Raw genomic sequence first — 20,050 nt, forward strand, 5'->3', positions numbered from 1 at the left:
TATTTTTAAATTTTATAGAGAAATAAAAATAATTTTATGTTTAGATATTTTATATAAAAATATCTTTTTATTTATCTATTATATTTAGGTATAACAATATAAAAATATTTTTTTATTTATTTATTACATAAAAAATATTTTTTTTTAAAAAAAATCTTTTAAAAAAAATATAAATTACAATTTTTTAAAAAAATATTTTTTTATATTTTACTAATACTTTTATTTTTATTATTAAAAATTTATTAAACACGTTAAAAAATTAAAATTTTTTTTATTAAAAAAATTTTTTTTTAACAAAATAATGCCCCAAACATGCACTTATTCTAGTCACTAGACTGAAGCTCGAGGTCTCTGATCTCTGTCATTGTGGCTCACTGCTGTCGCACCGAAGCTCCCTCCCTCTCTCGGCTCTGGTCTCTCTTGCTGTCTCCGGTGTTGCACTCAAGCTCGTCGTCGCTCTCTCGGATCGGGTCTTTCTCACGGTCTCCGGTCTCGCGCGCTCGCTCTCCTGTCCTGCCCTCGTTGTCGCCAGTGGCAGAAGCAGCATGCAGGTCTGGGGTTCCTCCTCGCCGTCAGCAACTCTGGCCGTCAGCTTCCTCCCCGCCGTCAGTTTCCTTCGCGCAACCAGAAGCTGGTCCCGATTTGGTGAGTTCCAACAAATTCCGCTGTTCTTCCGTTTTTCTGTTTTGGTGAATTACTCTCCTTGTTGCTGGAAATAATCACCGACATGAATTTGTTACTGATTATGACTGAACCTTGAATAATTTGTTGATGAAAATTCACTGAGCTAGTTTTTTTGTTGCTGAAAATCATCATTGAGATGAATTTGTTACTGATTATCCATACTGAATTTTGAATTTGTTGCTGTTCTAATCAAATAATTACTTAGCTAAATCTTTTTATTGCTAAAGATCATCAGTGAGTTGAATTTGTTAGCAATTGAACCTTGAATTTGTGGTTAAGATGTCTTATGAAGCTGTCTCCTACTTCTACCTGATCTTATTTCTGGGATAAATATAATTACAAAAAGTATCACTTCATTCACTCTAGACTCTATATGTTTTATTACTTTAGTTTTTCTGGTTCTCGTCTCATGTGACACATTTCTCCACGATGACTATGTACTTTCAGGAAAGAGATATCACAACTGCAGAAAAAAAGAAATTGAAATGAAGAAGGCAGAAGCTAGAGGTAGCAAGGCTGAACAGAAAGCTAAGAAGAAGCAACTGGAGGACGAGGTTACTCGACTTTCTGCTAATATTAAAGAGAACATGCAAAAGCACTGGCCGATGGGAGCAGAGAATCCAAGCAGAGCAGAGTGACACTAGAAGTTGATGCCTCTCGGTTTAACTGTTTGTGAAATAAAGCCTGATGGGGACTGCCTCTATAGAGCAATTGAGGATCAGCTGGCCCTCCAATCTGGTGGTGGATCACCTCGTAGAAATTTGAAAACTATTGTAAAGAGGTGGAGTCCACGGCTTTTGGGGAGGACAATTAGAGGTTGGTGCCTTGACTCCCTGGTTGAAGAAGCATATTATGATATTTTCAGGCTCCTTCCCGGATGTGGAGATGGGGAAGGAGTATAAATCCGCCAATGGCACTGCCTCACCGAGTTCGTGTATTATGCTTTCCTACCACAAGTAGGCTTTTGGACTTGGTGAGCATTAATTCTATGGTCCCAGCATGATCTGAATGTGTACATCACAAAAAGCATTTTTATGACGATGTTGCCTTGTAGCATTTTTCTTTGAAACCAAACATTTGATGGAAGATCTCTTGGAACCGAAGTTGTTATAACAGTTCTTGAATGAGTGATTTGCTTTAATATAATGCACGCTCTAGTTCTTGAATGTGTCATTGACATGCTCATTGAACCGATGTGATCCACGTAAATGATTTTGATCAACATACTTTCAAATTGTGAGCAACTCAAATTTTATGTTGTTGAACATTCAGCAAAGGGAATACTTTGCTTTGCATCTATAAAAAGGGTTAAAGTTGAAGCATACACAGCTTGGAACAAGAGAGAAATTGTCTCTAGCTTCCTTAATTTACAATCTTTTATACTGAAAACCGTCCTCAATTTCCTTGATCATCATATTCATACCGTTTCTACTTTACCATGAAGTTAATTACTTTTTCCATCTAATACTAAAAATAATTTCGCACCTCACGAATCACAATCCAAGAGAGCAGACACGAATTTCGCACAAAATGAACAATCTTATCAGCATTCCTTTATTGGACAAGTTCGTCTCTTTTCATTTCAAAAATCATATATATTAAAGGTTTTTTACTATAAGACTAATTTATCACCATCATTTTCTGAATGGTAATAGAAATTGTCTTTTCAGGACCTAAGGAACTATGCTGTCTCCCAATTTTTTTTTTTTATTATTAACAAGATTAGAGGTTTACTGAAAAAAAAAAAACACAGTAAACAAAACCCCATAAATGCTAGAGTCATTGTTTACTCCCAATGGTCTTTCCTGTTTCCACCATTCCTTTCATTTCTGTCCCTGGATGCACCAATGACACCCAAAGAAGGGGGCTGGGACTATATGTTTGAGATACAAGTTACAACTAGTGTGCTAAAACAAAATATTGAATTCAATTGTTTTTTCCATTCATTTGATCTACAATAATATTATATTAGTTTCTAAAAAAAACAATTATAAATTGTACTTTGTCCTCTATCTTGGGCTCAAAATTTCCAACAAATCATATCAAAAGAAACTTGCAGATTGCAGAAGCATGAATTGATCTCGATATGTTTGATCCATTAATTTTACTAAGAAACCAGAAGTTGAGATAAAAATTAACTCAATGCTTTTCATTTGGATCATGTCTTTATGAGCTGATAGATACATCATGCGAGAAAATCAGACACACAAAATTTCTTGACTATTATGATGGTTCTGTTCTGTCCATTCCTCTAATACACCAAAAAGATCAGAAAAAATAAAACAATATTTCACAAATAAAACACATCTAGATCATACCCCAAAACTTTAATTCAAAAGGCCTTGTCAATCATCAACTTTAGCTTCATTCAATAACTCCGATTTGCTTCGCCGATTGAATGACTTCTCTCTGATAGCGTCCAAGATTACTCCTCCCTCCATGTCATGGCCATAGCAACTTGCTCAGCCACACCAATTCTTGCAGGGCTCCCACATGGCGAAGACATACTCCAAACACTACTAAATTCACCATCGCCGCTCGAAAATTCACTACTAGTATTAGTAGTACTAGTTTTTCCATTGAGAGTGTTATTTTTCGTCTTGTTGTTCTTCTTATAACTCTTTTCTCTTCACGCCTTGTTTTTGCTATTGAATTGAGCCTCTTTGCAAGAGTAGCCAAGTCAACAGGGGAAGACAATCTTATTGCAAATACAAATTCTGCATAAACGCAAGTAATTAATCATGCAAGTAGTTAATCACACTGATAGTAAAAATTCATACATCCAGAGAAGACAAATTCTGTAGTTACAAATCCATCCAACCGAAAACGAGTTCACGTAAAACTGCAACAAAAAGATAAACACCCAGAGAAGACGAGCTACCAAAGGGAACCCATGTACCAGAGGAGAAGAGAGCCCATTAACAACAACACAAAGGCGAACAGAGAAGAGAATAGAAGAGAAGCTAAGAGGGGATTGAAGAGGAGACCATGAACTGAAGAACGACGCGAACACAATGGCTACAAAGACGAAGGTTCCACGGCGACTAACCTTGTTCGCGGTGGGTTTGACGACAACGAGGTTGTGGTGGTCCTGGCAGCGGCGACAAGGCATGGGATTCCGCTAGGGCTCTTCAATGGTGGCGACAAGTTGCTCCTAGGTGTATTATAATTTATCATCAGGTTCCATGTATTGAGCAAGTCGGTCAATTTCAAAAGGATAATCATTTTCTCAAATGTGCCTAATCTTCCTAGTTTTATACACTGTTGCAAGCTGATTTTCTAGTCTTCTGATTCTTTCTTCAACCTGTACCATTATGTGCAAATCAGATGAATAACCATGGCCTTCACCTTCATTACCGGAATGGTTTACCTTCTCCGAAGACATCTCTTGTTCTCTGGTCCCATTTTCACCTGAGAAATCCTCATCCATAGCCACCATTGAAGGTTCACTCTCACTGTCATCATCCAAAATAATCATAACTTTCTCCTTCTGTTGCAATGGCTCTCCTGCAGCTCCATAGTCTGCAGTAGAGGCTGCAGAGCTCGACAAATTCTTACCTTCTTCGTCACTTATTAGTTTCCCCGGATGGCGAGTCGTAGCACCACAATCCTCAGAGGAATTGGCAGCATTCAGAACCTTATGTGCTGGAACATCAGCATCACAGTTTCCCTCGGCTTCTTTTCTGTCATTTTTAGGTGCAAAACCTGGAGGAACATCAGGAATTTCAGCATCACTGGTTTTTCGTTTTTGCTTTATTGAGTAGAGCAGCGATATTCGAAAATCCTGCACGTTTTTTGTGCTGTGCAATATGAATAGCAGGATCGAAATTGCACAACACTGAATTCTTCCACCACTCTGCATACCCTGAAGTAACATCTGCCTCAAACAACCGAGAAGGAAAGTACAATTTTCTTTCAGATATAGGCCTGCAATAATTTTCCCAAGCCATAGCTTCACTCTTATCTAATCTTTGCACACAAGCCGGTATATCTTGATCCAATCCAAACTGCAAAGCGACGCGATTCGGGAGGTACTGCTTTACTATGCTATCAGAACCAAACCCAACTAGCTCCGAAACTCTCAAACAACTAGCATAAGCTTCAAGCTCTTTAACCGAATCTGAATCTTTGCCTAATTGTATCCATTTCTCATGCTCAGGATAGAAAACTTTGTACTTACCACTAGCAAGTCTTGCATATGGCCTCCAAAGAAAATGATCCACGGATGAGTTCAATGCCGCTCTCACATTCTCCAATTTCGCAGGCTTAACCTCATGCCACCTTGTGACTATAGGTTCTCCACTTTTGATCACCTTCGGTTGCGGCGGTTGCAAGTTCTTGAACCTCTCCCACACCCAAACCTGAACCAAATGAAACGGTGATCGGAGGGTAACTTGTAATTTTACATCCTTCTCGACAACCTTGTTTTCTTTCACTCCAACAATTGCTTTCTTCAACAAGTCCAAATCCCTGTAAATACTCGCCAGAACCGCCGGCGCCAATGCAATCGAAACCCCTCTAGCTAGTTGAATGGCTATAGGGAACACGCTCTTTGCTATCAAATCTCCATTAGGAAAAACAAAAGTTGATAACCAAGCAGCAAGAAACGCTTCATGTTCAATCTCCTTCCCACTATCCATGAAAACACCCATCCAAGCAGACATGGAAGCTTTATTCTGTTTGCTCCTTCCAGCTTCTTTTCTTCCGGAAATCAATTTCTCTTCAATATACTTCATTTCCTCGTCCTTACGAGCAGTAAAAACGGGGCCACCAATAACAGGGTAACCCCCCAAAACCATGACGTCCTCCAAGGTGATTGTAGCTTCACCCCATGGAAACACAAAAGTGTTGGTCTCAGGACACCATTTCTCAGCAACCCCAACATAAAGCTCCATTGATGAGTTTGTTTTGAGTATGTTACACTTTGTGCTCATTAGAGCATCAAGGATGCCAACTTTCTTCCACATTGAAGCATATTTTGGATAAAGGGTATCCAACCAATGAACCCATTTTTTTGGTGGGGAACGCCACCATAGGGTTTCAATTTTCATAGGCCAGTTCTTGGGTTCGAAAACTGGTGGAACAGCGGAGAAAGAAGATGAAAGAGCCTTAGAATTAGAATCCGAAACATGATGATCAGTGGATTTTGCATCCGAAGAAATGATGGGATTCAAAAAACGGGCATTTCTCAGAGTTGGTTTGCTATCACCAGCTGGTGAAACCATGAAGGCTTCTCTTACCACCATGATCCTCTGCAATGCTTCTTCTTCATCCATCATAGATATGACTCTGACTCAAGACTCAACTCAAATTAAGTGCTTTGTTTCTTCAGGTGTGTGAAAATGTCTATAATTTTGCCACTGAGGTATCTTGTGTTTCTGAAAATGGTGCTTGTTTTAACTTCTTCAGCACGCGGTGTGTGTGTGTGTAAGCAGGGTTGCAAAGAGAGTCGCTCTACTGAGAGGGAGAAATAACAAGAATGAAATTTACCTTTTATTTTTTTTTAACGAAAAAAGCAGTGTCCATTGGTATTCTTCAGTGTTCAGTCCCTTCGTATTCTTTTCTTTTCTTTTTCTGTTTTTTCTTAGTTTCTTTTTTATATTTTAATTAATTTGTTATAAAAATCCATCTCACGAAAATAAACAAAAACTCGGCCTTGGTACTTATTATTACCAATTAGTAACCGTTCAATAAAGCACATGGCTATGTTGTTTTAACGATAATATTTAAAAAAATAGATTTATTAATTATTATAATAATTAATAAATATTAAATAAGATAAATTTTAATGATTTTTAATTAATTTATTTTAATTATTAAATATTTTTATATTTTAAAAAATATTATTTGCTCATGAGAACAAATTAGAGTTTAGATATTAGTTTTATCATTGTTAAATTTAGCTGTAGATTGTAGATTTCATTTATGAGTCATGCATTTATTCTTTCTCTTCTTAATTTGATGTGTTTAAATGGATACGTATTTAAATGTATACTAGTACTAGCATTTTAGTATTCAATGAATTGAGAGGCTTCCTTCTCAAAGAAGCTTTCCTTAAAAAATCTCTCAATTTTGTCTCTTTCCAAGACTTTTTCCCAATTCAAACATGCAAGGGAAAATCGGAGGTCCCTTTATAATTTTTTCATTTAAAATATATATTTTTATTATTGCTTTTATCTTTTTCTTGAGAACATTTTTTTTGGAAGGATAATTTTGCCATTTTTTAATTTTAATATTAAAAGTTAGACGGTATTTTCTATCATTATTTGACACCATATGTGTTATTTATAGGTGTAGACAATTGTTGATGACGACAAAAGACAAATCTAAATCTCCGATTCTAATGCCATAAATTAGTGGATCAATTTTTCACAAATTCAGACCATTAAGATTTAAAATTTGACGAGACCATCAAATGACCAGTTTGAATTGAAGAAGATTGAACGGAGATTAAAGTAGTATCAAATCTGAGTCTTAGATTTGAACTTCTTCCAATCTAAAGAACAGGAACGAAACAATGAAGATCGAACAGTAAGGGGTCCACAAATCTGACCCTCAAATTTGTGGCTATCTCCATGTGTCATACATACACCCGAAAGAAGGATTGAGGACTAGAGCCACGCTCCTCTCTTTTTTTTTCTCCTTGTTCATTTCTTTGAACATCATTTTTTTCATTCTCTGCTGCCTACTTTCATATACTTTACTGATCCAAAAAATTAATCACAATGACCAAAAGAGAATATTAAAAAAGTTGATCGTGCTAAATTTTATATTGTTAATTATCTTAGTTAAATTAATTATGTAAGTATTTTTTTAATTTTTTTGAATATAAATATAAAAATAATAATATTTGTGAGTTAATGTTATTTATAGTAAATAAATGATAATATTAACATTATGCAGATGATTGTTAGTTTTACATGCATATATATGTTTATAATGTTAACTAGTTTTTGTTAATAATAATAATAATAATAATAATAATAATAATAATAATAATAATAATTAGGATTATCTTTGTTATGATATAATTAGATTTATTTTATAAATTTATTGTATTTGTTAGTAGAATGCGTAATTGGAATTTAGTTTGTTGGTTAAAATTCTTGATAACAACTTATTTTGAATTTGTTGGTTGTTTTTATTTAGTATTAGTGCCTAATGAATTAGTTAAGCAATGTTAATAAATAAATTAATAGAGTTTAATTTGTAAATAATTTGATTAATTATTTTAAATTATATGCGAATATAAATTAGAATTTTTGGTTTAATGTATAAACTATACTTGTAATAGACTAAATAGTAATTTGAATTAATTATTGTCATAATCTACATAATTAAGTTATTGAAGATAATTATTAATTAGATTGTGTGTTAAAATATAATTAATTATGGCCATTTTGTTTATGCATGTGTGTAGAGTGAAGACTCATTTATTAATTATATTTATAAATAGGTATTGTTATAAATAAAATGAATATGTTCGTCTGGATATTGTTGATAAGAAACTTAGTTATAATGATAATTAGGTAAAAATTGATTTAGTGAATAATTTATTACTTATGAATGCAAGTTTAGTAAGAGGTTAAATTAATTTTTGTTAACATTCAAGTTAATTTTAATTATAAGTGTTTTAACTTATATATAATTAATTAAGTAAGACAACTTCAGTTTTTATTTGTCTATATTTTGTAAAGTATTTAACTTTGAGGTGTGTCAACATGAATCCACTAGATTCATATAATCTGATTTTCAAACCTCTTGTGCGGGCAACTAGATTTTATCATGTATCTTAAGTTAAAGTGATCCATGGTCAGTTGGTTTGGGTAATAGCTCTAGTAGAAAGATAGCACCCAGATACACATATATTCCATCTTCCGGTGGGCGAGTGCGTTGTTACGTTGGAAAAATATGGCTATAATTCTAAATATTTCATTAAATGGTCTTTCTGTGACAAGAACAACCATGACTAGTCAGGAGGCCATAGAAGCTAAATGCTTACATCAATTTGGAGTTGTACCTAGGACCAGTGATTGCAGAGAAAGTTATATCAAGATGACTTGGATTAGAAATGTGAAAGACGGATTAATTTTGAAGGATCGAGTTGCCATGGAGAAGTATGTGAAATGCCGTATATAAGTTGTTGTTTGGGTCAATCTTGTTTATTGATAGGTCTGGGTCAATGGTTTACTGAAAATTTCTTCCATTGCTTCGTGACTTCTCTCACATTCACAAAATCAGTTAGGGATCGGCATCCTTAGCATACTTGTACAGAGCAACTCGCTTTGATTGTAAAGAAATTGACGGTCCACTAGCATTATTGCGTATTTAGGCTTGGATTCGTATGCCATTTCTTGCCCTGATCCCTGGTGCCCCACGTCACTTTCCACTAGCAAACCAGTAATATGAAGTGTTATACACCATTGAATAACATTTTACTTTGTATTTCAATATCTAGATAGAAATTTAGCAACGAAAAAATGTGTAAACAGATGGCGTAATTGGGAGCGTGTTAATTGACCGTATAGATATCATACTATTACATATTTTAGGAGATTGTTAGATGAGGTTTGGGAAGGCCAGGTGTGTTCTAATCCATTGATATAGAAACATCTCGATGTACATGTATGTTGATGCCTTTGTATTATGTAGTGTTTAATTTTTTCTTTTTTGTTTCTATTTAGTTTCTATGGGAAGCTTACGGTTTTGAAGATATCCGTAGTCATTCAGAAATTTGGAGTGTTGGTGCACAAAACCCCACATTTCGTACAGCTGAACCAGCAAGTGTACTGGGTCGTCCAAGTAATACATGAGCGAGTCAGGGTCGATCCCACGAGGTTTGCGGCTTGAAGCAAGCTATGGTTATCTTGTAGATCTTAGTTAGGCAGATAGAATAGTTGGTTTGATTCGGAAGATGGAATTACAAGGTTTGATTATAAGAATAAGAAGATGGTTAAGATTTAGAGATGCTTGGTCTTTCTGGATTAACTCTGGTATTATTGTCTTCTTCAATTGTGAATGATTTCTTCTATGGCAGGCTATATGTGATCAACACCGTACGGCCGCGGTCGCCAATCTCCTCTGCTTTAGATCAAACGCCAGGTCAGTGGTCATCCAATCTGAATGGGGGTGAAGCTCCTGCAGTTCATTCTCTTTGGTGATCCTCTCAAAACGCCACAGACAAGGTCGAATCTTCCGAATCAGAGGATGTTGTGCCTTGGTTCTAGCCTCTACCACAGAGACCCTAATCTCCCCATACCTTGGCTGAACTGGTGTCTCGAGAAGTCCCCAACAAAGTCGTGGATTAGCCGTCTAAAAGATGTATAATCAAGCTAGCGATTCGATGCTTTCCAGTCACGTATTCACACGAACCCAAGAAGAACACGGGTGGTTGTCAGGCACGTGGTCTTAGTATGAAGAATGGAGCTGATTGTCATGGATCATCCTATTCATCAAGTTGAAGAACGAATATACATCTTAGAATTGAATCAAATATGGATTGAAGAGAAATACTATACTTTTATTAATTCATAGAACTCAGCAGGGCTCCTCCCTTCAACCTAGGAGGTTTAGAAACTCATACTGATAGGAAACACAATGATAAACGAAAATATGGCATAAAGGTCTGTATGATTATGTAAAATATCCCTTAATACTAAACTAGTGACTAAAGATTACATAAGAAGGGTAAAACAGTCTTTTAGTGCTAAAATCTACTTCTGGAGTCTACTTGGTGAGTGTTTGGGATGAGCTTTGATGAGATCCACGTGCTATGAGGCCTTTAGGGTGCTAAACGCTGGCTAGAGAGTCCTCTTTAGGCATTTGGACGCTGGTCTCCTCCTTTGGGCGCTGGACGCCTAGAATGGGGCAGGAAGTTGGCGTTGGACACCAGTTTTAGGCCTTCAATTCTGTAGCAAAGTATGGACTATTATACATTGCTGAAAAGCTCTGAAATTCAAATTTTCATAGCCGTTGAGAAAGCTCCATTTGGACTTTTGTAGCTCCAGAAAATTTCTTTCGAGTGCAAGGAGGTCAGATCCGGACAGCATCTGCAGTGCTTTCTCTGTCTCTGAATCAGACTTTTGCTCCAGCTCCTCAATTTCAGCCAGAAAATACTTGAAATTGTACAAAAACACAAAAACTCATAGTATAATCCAAATATATGAATTTAATACTAAAACCTATGAAAAATTAATAAAACTTAAACAAAACATGCTAAAAACTATATGAAAATGATGCCAAAAAGCGTATAAAATATCCGCTCATCACAACACCAAACTTAAACTGTTGCTTGTCCCCAAGCAACTAAAAACACAGTAGGATAAAAAGAAGAGTAAGATACAATAAATCTTAGAGTTTCCAACGAAGCTCAGTTTCAATTAGATGAGCGGGACTTAGTAGCTTTTTGCTTCTGAATAGTTTTGGCATCTCACTATCCATTGAAACTCAGAAATGTTGGTTTCTCTAGGAACTTAGAATCCAGATGATATTATTGACTCTCCTAGTTTAGTTTTTTTTTATTCTTCAACATAACTTTTAGAGTTTTGGCCGTGACCCTAAGCACTTTGTTTTCCAGTATTACCACCGGATACATAAATGCCACAGAAACTTTAACTGGGTGAACCCTTTCAAATTGTGATTCAGCTTTGCTAGAATCCCCAGATAGAGGTGTCCAGAGTTCTTAAGCATACTCTTTTTGTTTTGGATCACGACTTTAACTGCTCAGTCTCAAGCTTTTCACTTGACACCTTCACACCACAAGCATGTGGTTAGGGACAGCTTAGTTGAGTCGCTTAGGCCAGAATTTTATTCCTTGTAGGCCCTCCTAACCATTGATGCTTAAAGCGTTGGATCCTTTTACCCTTGTCTTTTGGTTTAAAGGGTTATTGGCTTTTTGCTCTTGCCTTTTGGTTTAAAGAACTATTGGCTTTTTCTACTTTTTATTTCCCTTTTTTTCTTTTTTCGCATGCATATATATTATTTTTTCTTTTGCAACATGCTTTTTCATTTTCTTTTTGCTGCTTTTTCTTGCTTCAAGAATCAATTTTTGGATTTTTCAGATTACGAATGATACTTTTCCTTTTTCATCATTCTTTCAAGATCCAACATTCTTAATTTCAACTTCAAATATGCACTGTTTATTCATACATTCAGAAAACAAAAGCAATGCAACCACATCAAAATAATTGAACTATTCTTATTTTAAACTTGAAATTCATGTACCTCTCAATTCTTTTCAAATAAAATTTTCTTTTAAGAAATGTGAGATATATGGAACATTTTGTAGCTTTAAGACATAGATGAAAATGATCATGTAATAAGAGCAAGAGAACAAATAGAAAAACAAAACAGAAAACAAAAAATATCATAAGGAGAGGTGATTAAGAGAACGAACCCACCTTTAATGGTGGCGGCTAGTACTCCTCCTTGAGGATCCAATGTAGTTCTTGATCTCTTCAATGTCACTCCTGCCTTTTTTGTTCTTCCCTCATAGCCCTTCAAGATTAGTGGAAGTCAAAAAGCAAAGCTTTTGCAACACCAAACTTAAGAGTTTTGCTCGTCCTCGAGCAAATATGAACAATGGGGAAGAATAGCATAGAAGAAGGTGGGGGTAGGTGGAGATTCTGTGGGACCTACTGGTCCTGAGAGGCTAGGGCAATTGAATTCCCTGCCCTCCATATGGACGTTGAACGCCCAGCTCATGCTCCATAGCTGGCGTTCAACGCCAGCTAGCCTCCCATTTGTGGCGTTGAATGCCCAGGAGGAACCTTCTTCCTGGCGTTCAATGCCAGGTCTTCTACCTTTTTGGGCATTGAACGCCCAACCTGGACCCTTGGCTGGCGTTCAACATCAGCTTGTTGCTCCCCAAAGGACATCAAACGCCCACTCTGGCTCCTTGTCTAGCGTTCAACGCGAGCAAGATTTCAGTTCAGGATGTTTTGTTTCCAACTCTGACTATTTCTGTTTCTGTTCTAACTACTGCACATGATCACAAACATTAAAAAGCAAGAGAAAAATATAAAAATAAACTCAAATGAAAATAAACAAAAGAAATAAGAACAAAAATACTTTACTCATGGTTGGGTTGCCTCCCAACAAGCGCTTCTTTAATGTCATTAGCTTGACACTTGATTGCTGACTTTCTTCCTCTTCTTCCAATTGGTTAATAGAAATGACTCCATGGGAGAAGAGGAGGAGATTATGGCCCTCAGATTTGAATTCCTCCTAACAAGCTTTCTTTTAGTATGATGAGCTTGATTCTTCCTGCTTGTTAGGGTAGGGCTTGTATTGTTTCTCCATCCCCTATGCATTTTCCTCTTGGGACTTTCCTCCTTGGTGGGTGATGACTGCCCAACACCAAACTTAAGTTTGATGTCTGGCAAAAATATATGAGTTTTTACTAGGGGAGGAGGCTCCACTATTGTACTCTGCAGGGAAGTACCTCCTTTGTCAGGGGGTAGTGGAGGTTAAAGGACCTTGATAATCATGTAATCCTTCTGTAACCTTATCATTAATTCACCTCTCTTAGCATTAGAGAGGTTTCTTCCAGTAGATAGAGACCATCGTTCCACAACTTCAGCAAAAGGAATATTGATTTGCATCTTTTCAGAGTCTTCCAAGGATTGTGAGTAATGCTTGTCCTTGGTCTCCCTTTGGGGCATCTGAGGGTGTGATACTTTAGGCTTTCCTCCCACAAGAGGGGCGTGCAACAATGTGCTCCCAGCCTCTTCTTGAGTCTCTTCTTCATTTAGTTCCTCAACAATGTGTACCATCTGAGGCTCAGCCTCCTTGGTACTAATGAGGGCCAGACACTCTTCTCATATCTGTTTAGATAACTGCTGTCTAGTTTGACTCAATTATGCCTCTATAGTTCTGTTAGAGGCTCGGGCTTCTTGCAACATCTTTTCAATTTCAACATTTGTTGTGTAAGGGAGTGTAGCTGCTGAGTTAAAGACTCTTTCTGTTCTGGAGAGTTAGATTCAGTAGATATGGCCTTAACCTCTCTTTTCATAGAAGTTTCAGCAGATGAGTACAAATGCTGATTAGTGGCAACTGTCTCAATAAGATTGTGAGCCTCTTCAATGATCTTTCTCATATGTATGGAACCACCAGCAGAGTGGTCCAGAGACATTTTAGCCATGTCTGAAAGTCCATAATAGAAGATGTCTAACTGTACCAATTCTGAAAATATTGCAGTGGGACATTTTCTTAGCATTTTTCTATACCTCCCCCAGGCATCATGAAGAGATTCATTATCTCCTTGTTTGAAGCCTTGGATGTCCAGTCTCAGCTGGGTTAGTTTTCTTAGAGGGAAGTATTGTTTTAAAAACTTATCCACTAGCTGTTTCCAAGTTTTCAAGCTAGATCTGGGCTGGTTAACTAACCACCTCTTTGCTTGGTCCTTTACATCAAAAGGAAAGAGCAATAGTCTGTAGACATCTTGGTCTACTCCCTCATTGTGTACTGTGTCAGCAAATTTTAAAAAATCTGCCAAGAACTCGGTAGGTTCTTCCTGTGAAAGCCCAGAATACTGGCAGTTTTGCTACACTAAAGTAATGAGTTGAAGGTTTAGTTCAAAGCTACTTGCTCTGATGTGGGGTATATGATGAGCGGATAATTTATACCCTTTTTGGCATTATTTTTACATAGTTTTTGGTACATTTTAGTTACTTTTTATTATATTTTTATTAGTTTTTATTCAAAAATCACATTTCTGCGCTTTACTATGAGTTCGTATATTTTTTTGTAATTTCAGGTATTTTCTGGCTAAAATTGAGGGACTTGAGCAGAAATCTGTTTCAGAGGTTGAGAAAAGACTGCAGATGCTGTTGGATTTTGACTCTCCTGCACTCGAAATAGATTTTCTGGAGCTACAAAAGCCCAATTGGAGCGCTCTCAATTGCATTGGAAATTAGACATCTTGGGCTTTCCAGCAATATATAATAGTTCATACTTTGCCCAAGATTTGATGGCCCAAGCTGGCGTCCAAAGCTAGCCTAAAACTTTCTGGCGTAAAACGCCAGAAATGGCACTAAAACTGGCGTTTAACGCCCAAATTGGCACCCTGGGTGGCGTTTAACTCTAAGGATGGCATAAGCATGAAAAAGCTTCAATGCTCAGCCCAAGCACACACCAAGTGGGCCCCGGAAGTGGATTTCTGCACTATCTGTACTTAGTTACTCAATTTCTGTAAACCTAAGTTACTAGTTTAGTATAAAAACTAATTTTAGAGATTTATTTTGTAACTTATGACAATTTTATTTTACATTGTATCTCTGACGGCATGAGTCTCTAAATCCCGTTGGTGGGAGTGAGGAGCTCTGCTGTGTCTCAATGGATTAATGCAATTACTACTGTTTTCTATTCAATCACGCTTGATTCTATTCTAAAATACTCATTCGTACTTCAATTCGGAGAAGATGATGATCCGTGACACTCATCATTATTCTCACATTTATGAACGCGTGCCTGACAACCACTCCCGTTCTATATGAGCTCAACGTAGTCACTGGTGACAGCTTGAGTACGTATCTCTTGGGTCTCTGAGTCACGGACCGAGTATGTGAGATCAGAATCTTTGTGGTAGAGGCTAGAACCAATTGGCAGCATCCCTGGGATCTGGAAAGTCTAAACCTTGTCTGTGATATTCCGAGTAGGATCTGGGAAGGGATGACTGTGACGAGCTTCAAACCTGCGAATGTTGGGCGCAGTGACAGTGTGCAAAAGGATAGAGAGATCCTATTCCGACGCTAGCGGAAACCGACAGATGATTAGCCGTGCGGTAGTTGTACATGGTATTTTTCATCCTAGACGAGAAATCTAACAGTTGATTAGCCGTACAGAGACCGTGCCTGGTATTTTTCACTGAGAGGATCATACAGCCTGCCATGGAAGGAAGCAATGCGTGTTTGGAGAAAAAGACAGTAGGAAAGCAGAGATTCAGATGACAGAGCATCTCCGGAACCTCAACCTGTTCCTCATTACTGAATCACAAGTACCTTTTAATTCATGTTATTTACTTTTCATAACAAAATCATTTTTATTATTAATCTCCTGACTAAGATTTACAAGATAACGATAGCTTGCTTCAAGCCGGCACTCTCCGTGGGATTGATGAGCGGATAATTTATACGCTTTTTGGCATTGTTTTTAGTATGTTTTTAGTATGTTTTAGTTAGTTTTTAGTATATTTTTGTTAGTTTTTAGTTAAAATTCACTTTTCTGGACTTTACTATGAGCTTGTGTGTTTTTCTGTGATTTCAGGTATTTTCTGGCTGAAATTGAGGGACCTGAGCAAAAATCTGATTCAGAGACTGAAAAGGACTGCAGATGCTGTTGGATTCTGAACTCCCTGCACTCAAAGTGGATTTTCTGGAGCTACAGAAGCCTAATTGGCGCGCTCTCAACGGCGTTGAAAAGTAGACATCCTGGGCTTTCCAGCAATATATAATGGTCCATACTTTGCCCAAGAATTGATGGCCCAAACCGGCGTTCCAAATCAGCTCAAAACTGCCCGGCGTTAAACGCCGGAACTGGCACAAGAATGGGAGTTAAACGCCCAAACTGGCACAAAAGCTGGCGTTTAACTCCAAGAAGAGTCTCTATACGAAAATGCTTCAATGCTCAGCCCAAGCACACACCAAGTGGGCCCGGAAGTGGATTTTTCTATCATTTACTCATTTCTGTAAATCTTAGGCTACTAGTTCTTTATAAATAAGACCTTTTGCTATTGTATTTTCATCGGGGTAGCTATCTTTGAGTAGTTTTATGCTATCTTAGATCATTGGGAGGCTGGCCATTCGGCCATGCCTAGACCTTGTTCTTATATATTTTCAACGGTGGAGTTTCTACACACCATAGATTAAGGTGTGGAGCTCTGCTGTACCTCGAGTATTAATGCAATTACTATTGTTCTTCTATTCAATTCAGCTTGTTCTTATTCCAAGATATTTATTCGCACTCAAGAACTTGATGAATGTGATGATTATGTGACGCTCATCATCATTCTCACTTATGAACGCGTGCCTGACAACCACTCCCGTTCTACAAGCAAACAAGGCTTGAATGTTTATCTCTTGGATCCCTTAATCGGAATCTTCGTGGTATAAGCTAGAATTGATGGCGGCATTCAAGAGAATCCGGAAGGTCTAAACCTTGTCTGTGGTATTCTGAGTAGGATTCAATGATTGAATGACTGTGACGAGCTTCAAACTCCTGAAGGCTGGGCGTTAGTGACAGACGCAAAAGAATCAATGGATTCTATTCCAACCTGATTGAGAACTGACAGATGATTAGCTGTGCCGTGACAGGGTGCGTTGAACATTTTCACTGAGAGGACGGGATTGTAGCCACTGACAACGGTGATGCCCAACACACAGCTTGCCATGGAAAGGAGTAAGAAGGATTGGATGAAGACAGTAAGAAAGTAGAGAAACGGAAGGGACAAAGCATCTCCATTCGCTTATCTGAAGTTCTCACCAATGAATTACATAAGTATCTCTATCTTTACTTTATGCTTTATTCATATATCATCCATGACCATTTGAATCTGCCTGACTAAGATTTACAAGGTGACCATAGCTTGCTTCATACCAACAATCTCCGTGGGATCGACCCTTACTCGCATAAGGTTTATTACTTGGACGACCCAGTGCACTTGTTGGTTAGTTGTGCGAAGTTATGAAATTATGTTTATACCATGGTATTGAGCACCAAGTTTTTGGATTCATTACCGGGGATTATTTGAGTTGTGAAAAGTAGAGATCACAATTTCGTGCACCAAGTTTTTGGCGCCGTTGCCGGGGATTGTTGAGTTTGGACAACTGACGGTTCATCTTGTTGCTTAGATTAGGTATTTATCTTCAGAGTTCTTAAGAATGAATTCTAGTGTTTCAAGGTGATGTTCTTATCATCACCAAAGCTGATTGATTTTTATCAATTTAGCTCTTGAATGCAATGTCCTGCTGAAGCTTGGCTAGCCATGTCTAATTTCTTTAGACTGAAGCTTTAGACTAACATTGCATGATTCTTGGAATTCTCATTAAGAATTTTGATATCTTTATTTTCTTTTTCCACTTAATTTTCGAAAAAAAAAACCAAAAAAAAAATTACAAAATCATAAAAACCAAAAATATTGCATGTTTCTTGTTTGAGTCTAGTGTCTCATGTTATGTTTGGTGTCGATTGCATGTTTCTGTTCTTCTTGCATTCATTCATGTGTCTTAAGTGATCTTCAAGACGTTCTTGATGATTTCCTTGCTCTGATCTTTAAATTCTCTTGACTTGAGTGTTTTGTTGTTTGTCATATGCATTCTCATCTTGTTAGTGTCAGTAGTATACAAGCTGCTAAGTTTGGTGTCTTGCATGCATTGTCATTTGATTTTACTTGCATTTTGATTATTCTTCATTATTAAAAAAAACCAAAAAAATTTTTAATTTGTGTCTTTTCAAGTCAATAATACAGAGAATTGAAGATTCAGAACATACAGCAGAGGAATTACACAGAAAAAGCTGGGCGTTCAAAACGTCCAGTGAAGAAGGGCAAACTGGCGTTTAAACGCCAGCCAGGGTGCCTGGCTGGGCGTTTAACGCCCAAAAGGGTAGTGCTTTGGGCGTTAAACGCCAGAATGTGCACCATTCTGGGCGTTTAACGCCAGGATGGCACAAGAGGGAAGATTCTGTTTTTAATTCAAATTTTTTTCAAGTTTTCAAAATTTTTTTTCAAAATCAAATCTTTTTCAAATCATATCTTTTCAATCAAATCTTTTTAAAATCAATTTCTTTCCTTTTTCAAAAATACTTGCTATCAATTAATGATTTGATTCAACATTTCAAGTATGTTGCCTTTTCTGTTGAGAAAGGTTTAATGTTTGAATCATATCTTTTCTTGTTAGCCAAGTCATTAATTTTTTAAAAATCAAATCTTTTTAAATTGTTTTTCAAATCATATCTTCTCAATCACATCTTTTTAAAACCATAACTTTTCAATCATATCTTTTTAATCACATCTTTTTCAAAATAGTTTTCAATCATATCTTTTTAATTTCAAAATCTTTTTCAAAATCACTTGATTTTTTTTCCACTCTTGGTTTTCGAAAATTAATTAAAGTTTTTCAAAATGTTTTTAAAATGTTTTTAATTAATTTTCAAAAATTTCTTCCCCTCTTCTCACATCCTTCTATTTATGGACTAACACTATTCCTCAAGGAACAATTCAAACTCCATCTCTCTTGATAAGTTCGAATTCTTCTACTTCTTCCTTCTATTTTTCTTTTCCTCTGACACCTTAAGGAATCTCTATACTGTGACACAGAGGATTCCATATTTTCTTGTTCTCTTCTCTTTCATATGAGCAGGAGCAAAGACAAAAGCATTCTTGTTGAGGCTAACCCTGAACCTGAAAAGACCTTGAAGCGAAAGCTAAGAGAAGCTAAGGCACAACTCTCTATAGAGGATCTAACAGAAATCTTCAAAGAAGAAGACATGGCAGCCGAAAACAACAACAATGCCAACAATGCAAGGAAGGTGCTGGGTGACTTTACTGCACCTACTCCCGACTTCTATGGGAGAAGCATCTCTATCCCTGCCATTGGAGCAAACAACTTTGAGCTTAAGCCTCAATTAGTTTCTCTAATGCAACAGAATTGCAAGTTCCATGGACTTCTATTGGAAGATCCTCATCAGTTTTTAGCTGAATTCTTGCAAATCTGTGACACTGTCAAGACTAATAGGGTTGACCCTGAGGTCTACAGACTTATGCTATTCCCTTTTGCTGTTAGAGACAGAGCTAGGATATGGTTGGACTCACAACCTAAAGAAAGCCTGAACTCTTGGGAAAAGCTAGTCAATGCCTTCTTGGCAAAGTTCTTTCCACCTCAAAAATTGAGTAAGCTTAGAGTGGAAGTCCAAACCTTCAGACAGAAGGAAGGAGAATCCCTCTATGAAGCTTGGGAAAGATACAAACAATTGATCAAAAAGTGTCCTTCTGACATGCTTTCTGAATGGAGTATCATAGGTATTTTCTATGATGGTCTGTCTGAACTGTCCAAGATGTCTTTGGATAGTTCTGCTGGAGGATCTCTTCATCTGAAGAAGACGCCTACAGAAGCTCAAGAACTAATTGAAATGGTTGCAAATAACCAATTCATGTACACTTCTAAAAGGAATCCTGTGAACAATGGGACAAATCAGAAGAAAGGAGTTCTTGAGATTGATACTCTGAATGCCATACTGGCTCAGAACAAAATATTGACTCAGCAAGTCAATTTGATTTCTCAAAGTCTGTCTGGAATGCAAAATGCACCAAGCAGTACTAAGGATGCTTCATCTGAAGAAGAAGCTTATGATCCTGAGAACCCTTCAATTG

General features: G+C 37.0%; 1 protein-coding gene and 1 non-coding gene across 2 annotated transcripts; both read right to left on the reverse strand.

The window, feature by feature from the left end:
* Window positions 1-2,834: 2,834 nt before the first annotated feature.
* LOC130968193 (serine/threonine-protein phosphatase 7 long form homolog) lies at window positions 2,835-6,132 on the reverse strand. Its single transcript, XM_057893348.1, has 2 exons — window positions 3,734-6,132; window positions 2,835-3,401 (listed from the first exon to the last, which is right to left on the reverse strand). The coding sequence occupies exon 1, from the start codon at window positions 5,961-5,963 to the stop codon at window positions 4,416-4,418; it is 1,548 nt and encodes a 515-aa protein (XP_057749331.1). The 5' UTR covers window positions 5,964-6,132; the 3' UTR covers window positions 2,835-3,401; window positions 3,734-4,415.
* A 13,440-nt stretch (window positions 6,133-19,572) lies between these two features.
* On the reverse strand, window positions 19,573-19,680 carry LOC130971604 (small nucleolar RNA R71). The gene has a single exon (XR_009082815.1). It is a non-coding gene; the product is annotated as a small nucleolar RNA R71 (small nucleolar RNA).
* Window positions 19,681-20,050: the final 370 nt, after the last annotated feature.

This window comes from Arachis stenosperma, chromosome 3 (assembly GCF_014773155.1).
Source record: "Arachis stenosperma cultivar V10309 chromosome 3, arast.V10309.gnm1.PFL2, whole genome shotgun sequence".
Taxonomy (NCBI): domain Eukaryota; kingdom Viridiplantae; phylum Streptophyta; class Magnoliopsida; order Fabales; family Fabaceae; genus Arachis; species Arachis stenosperma.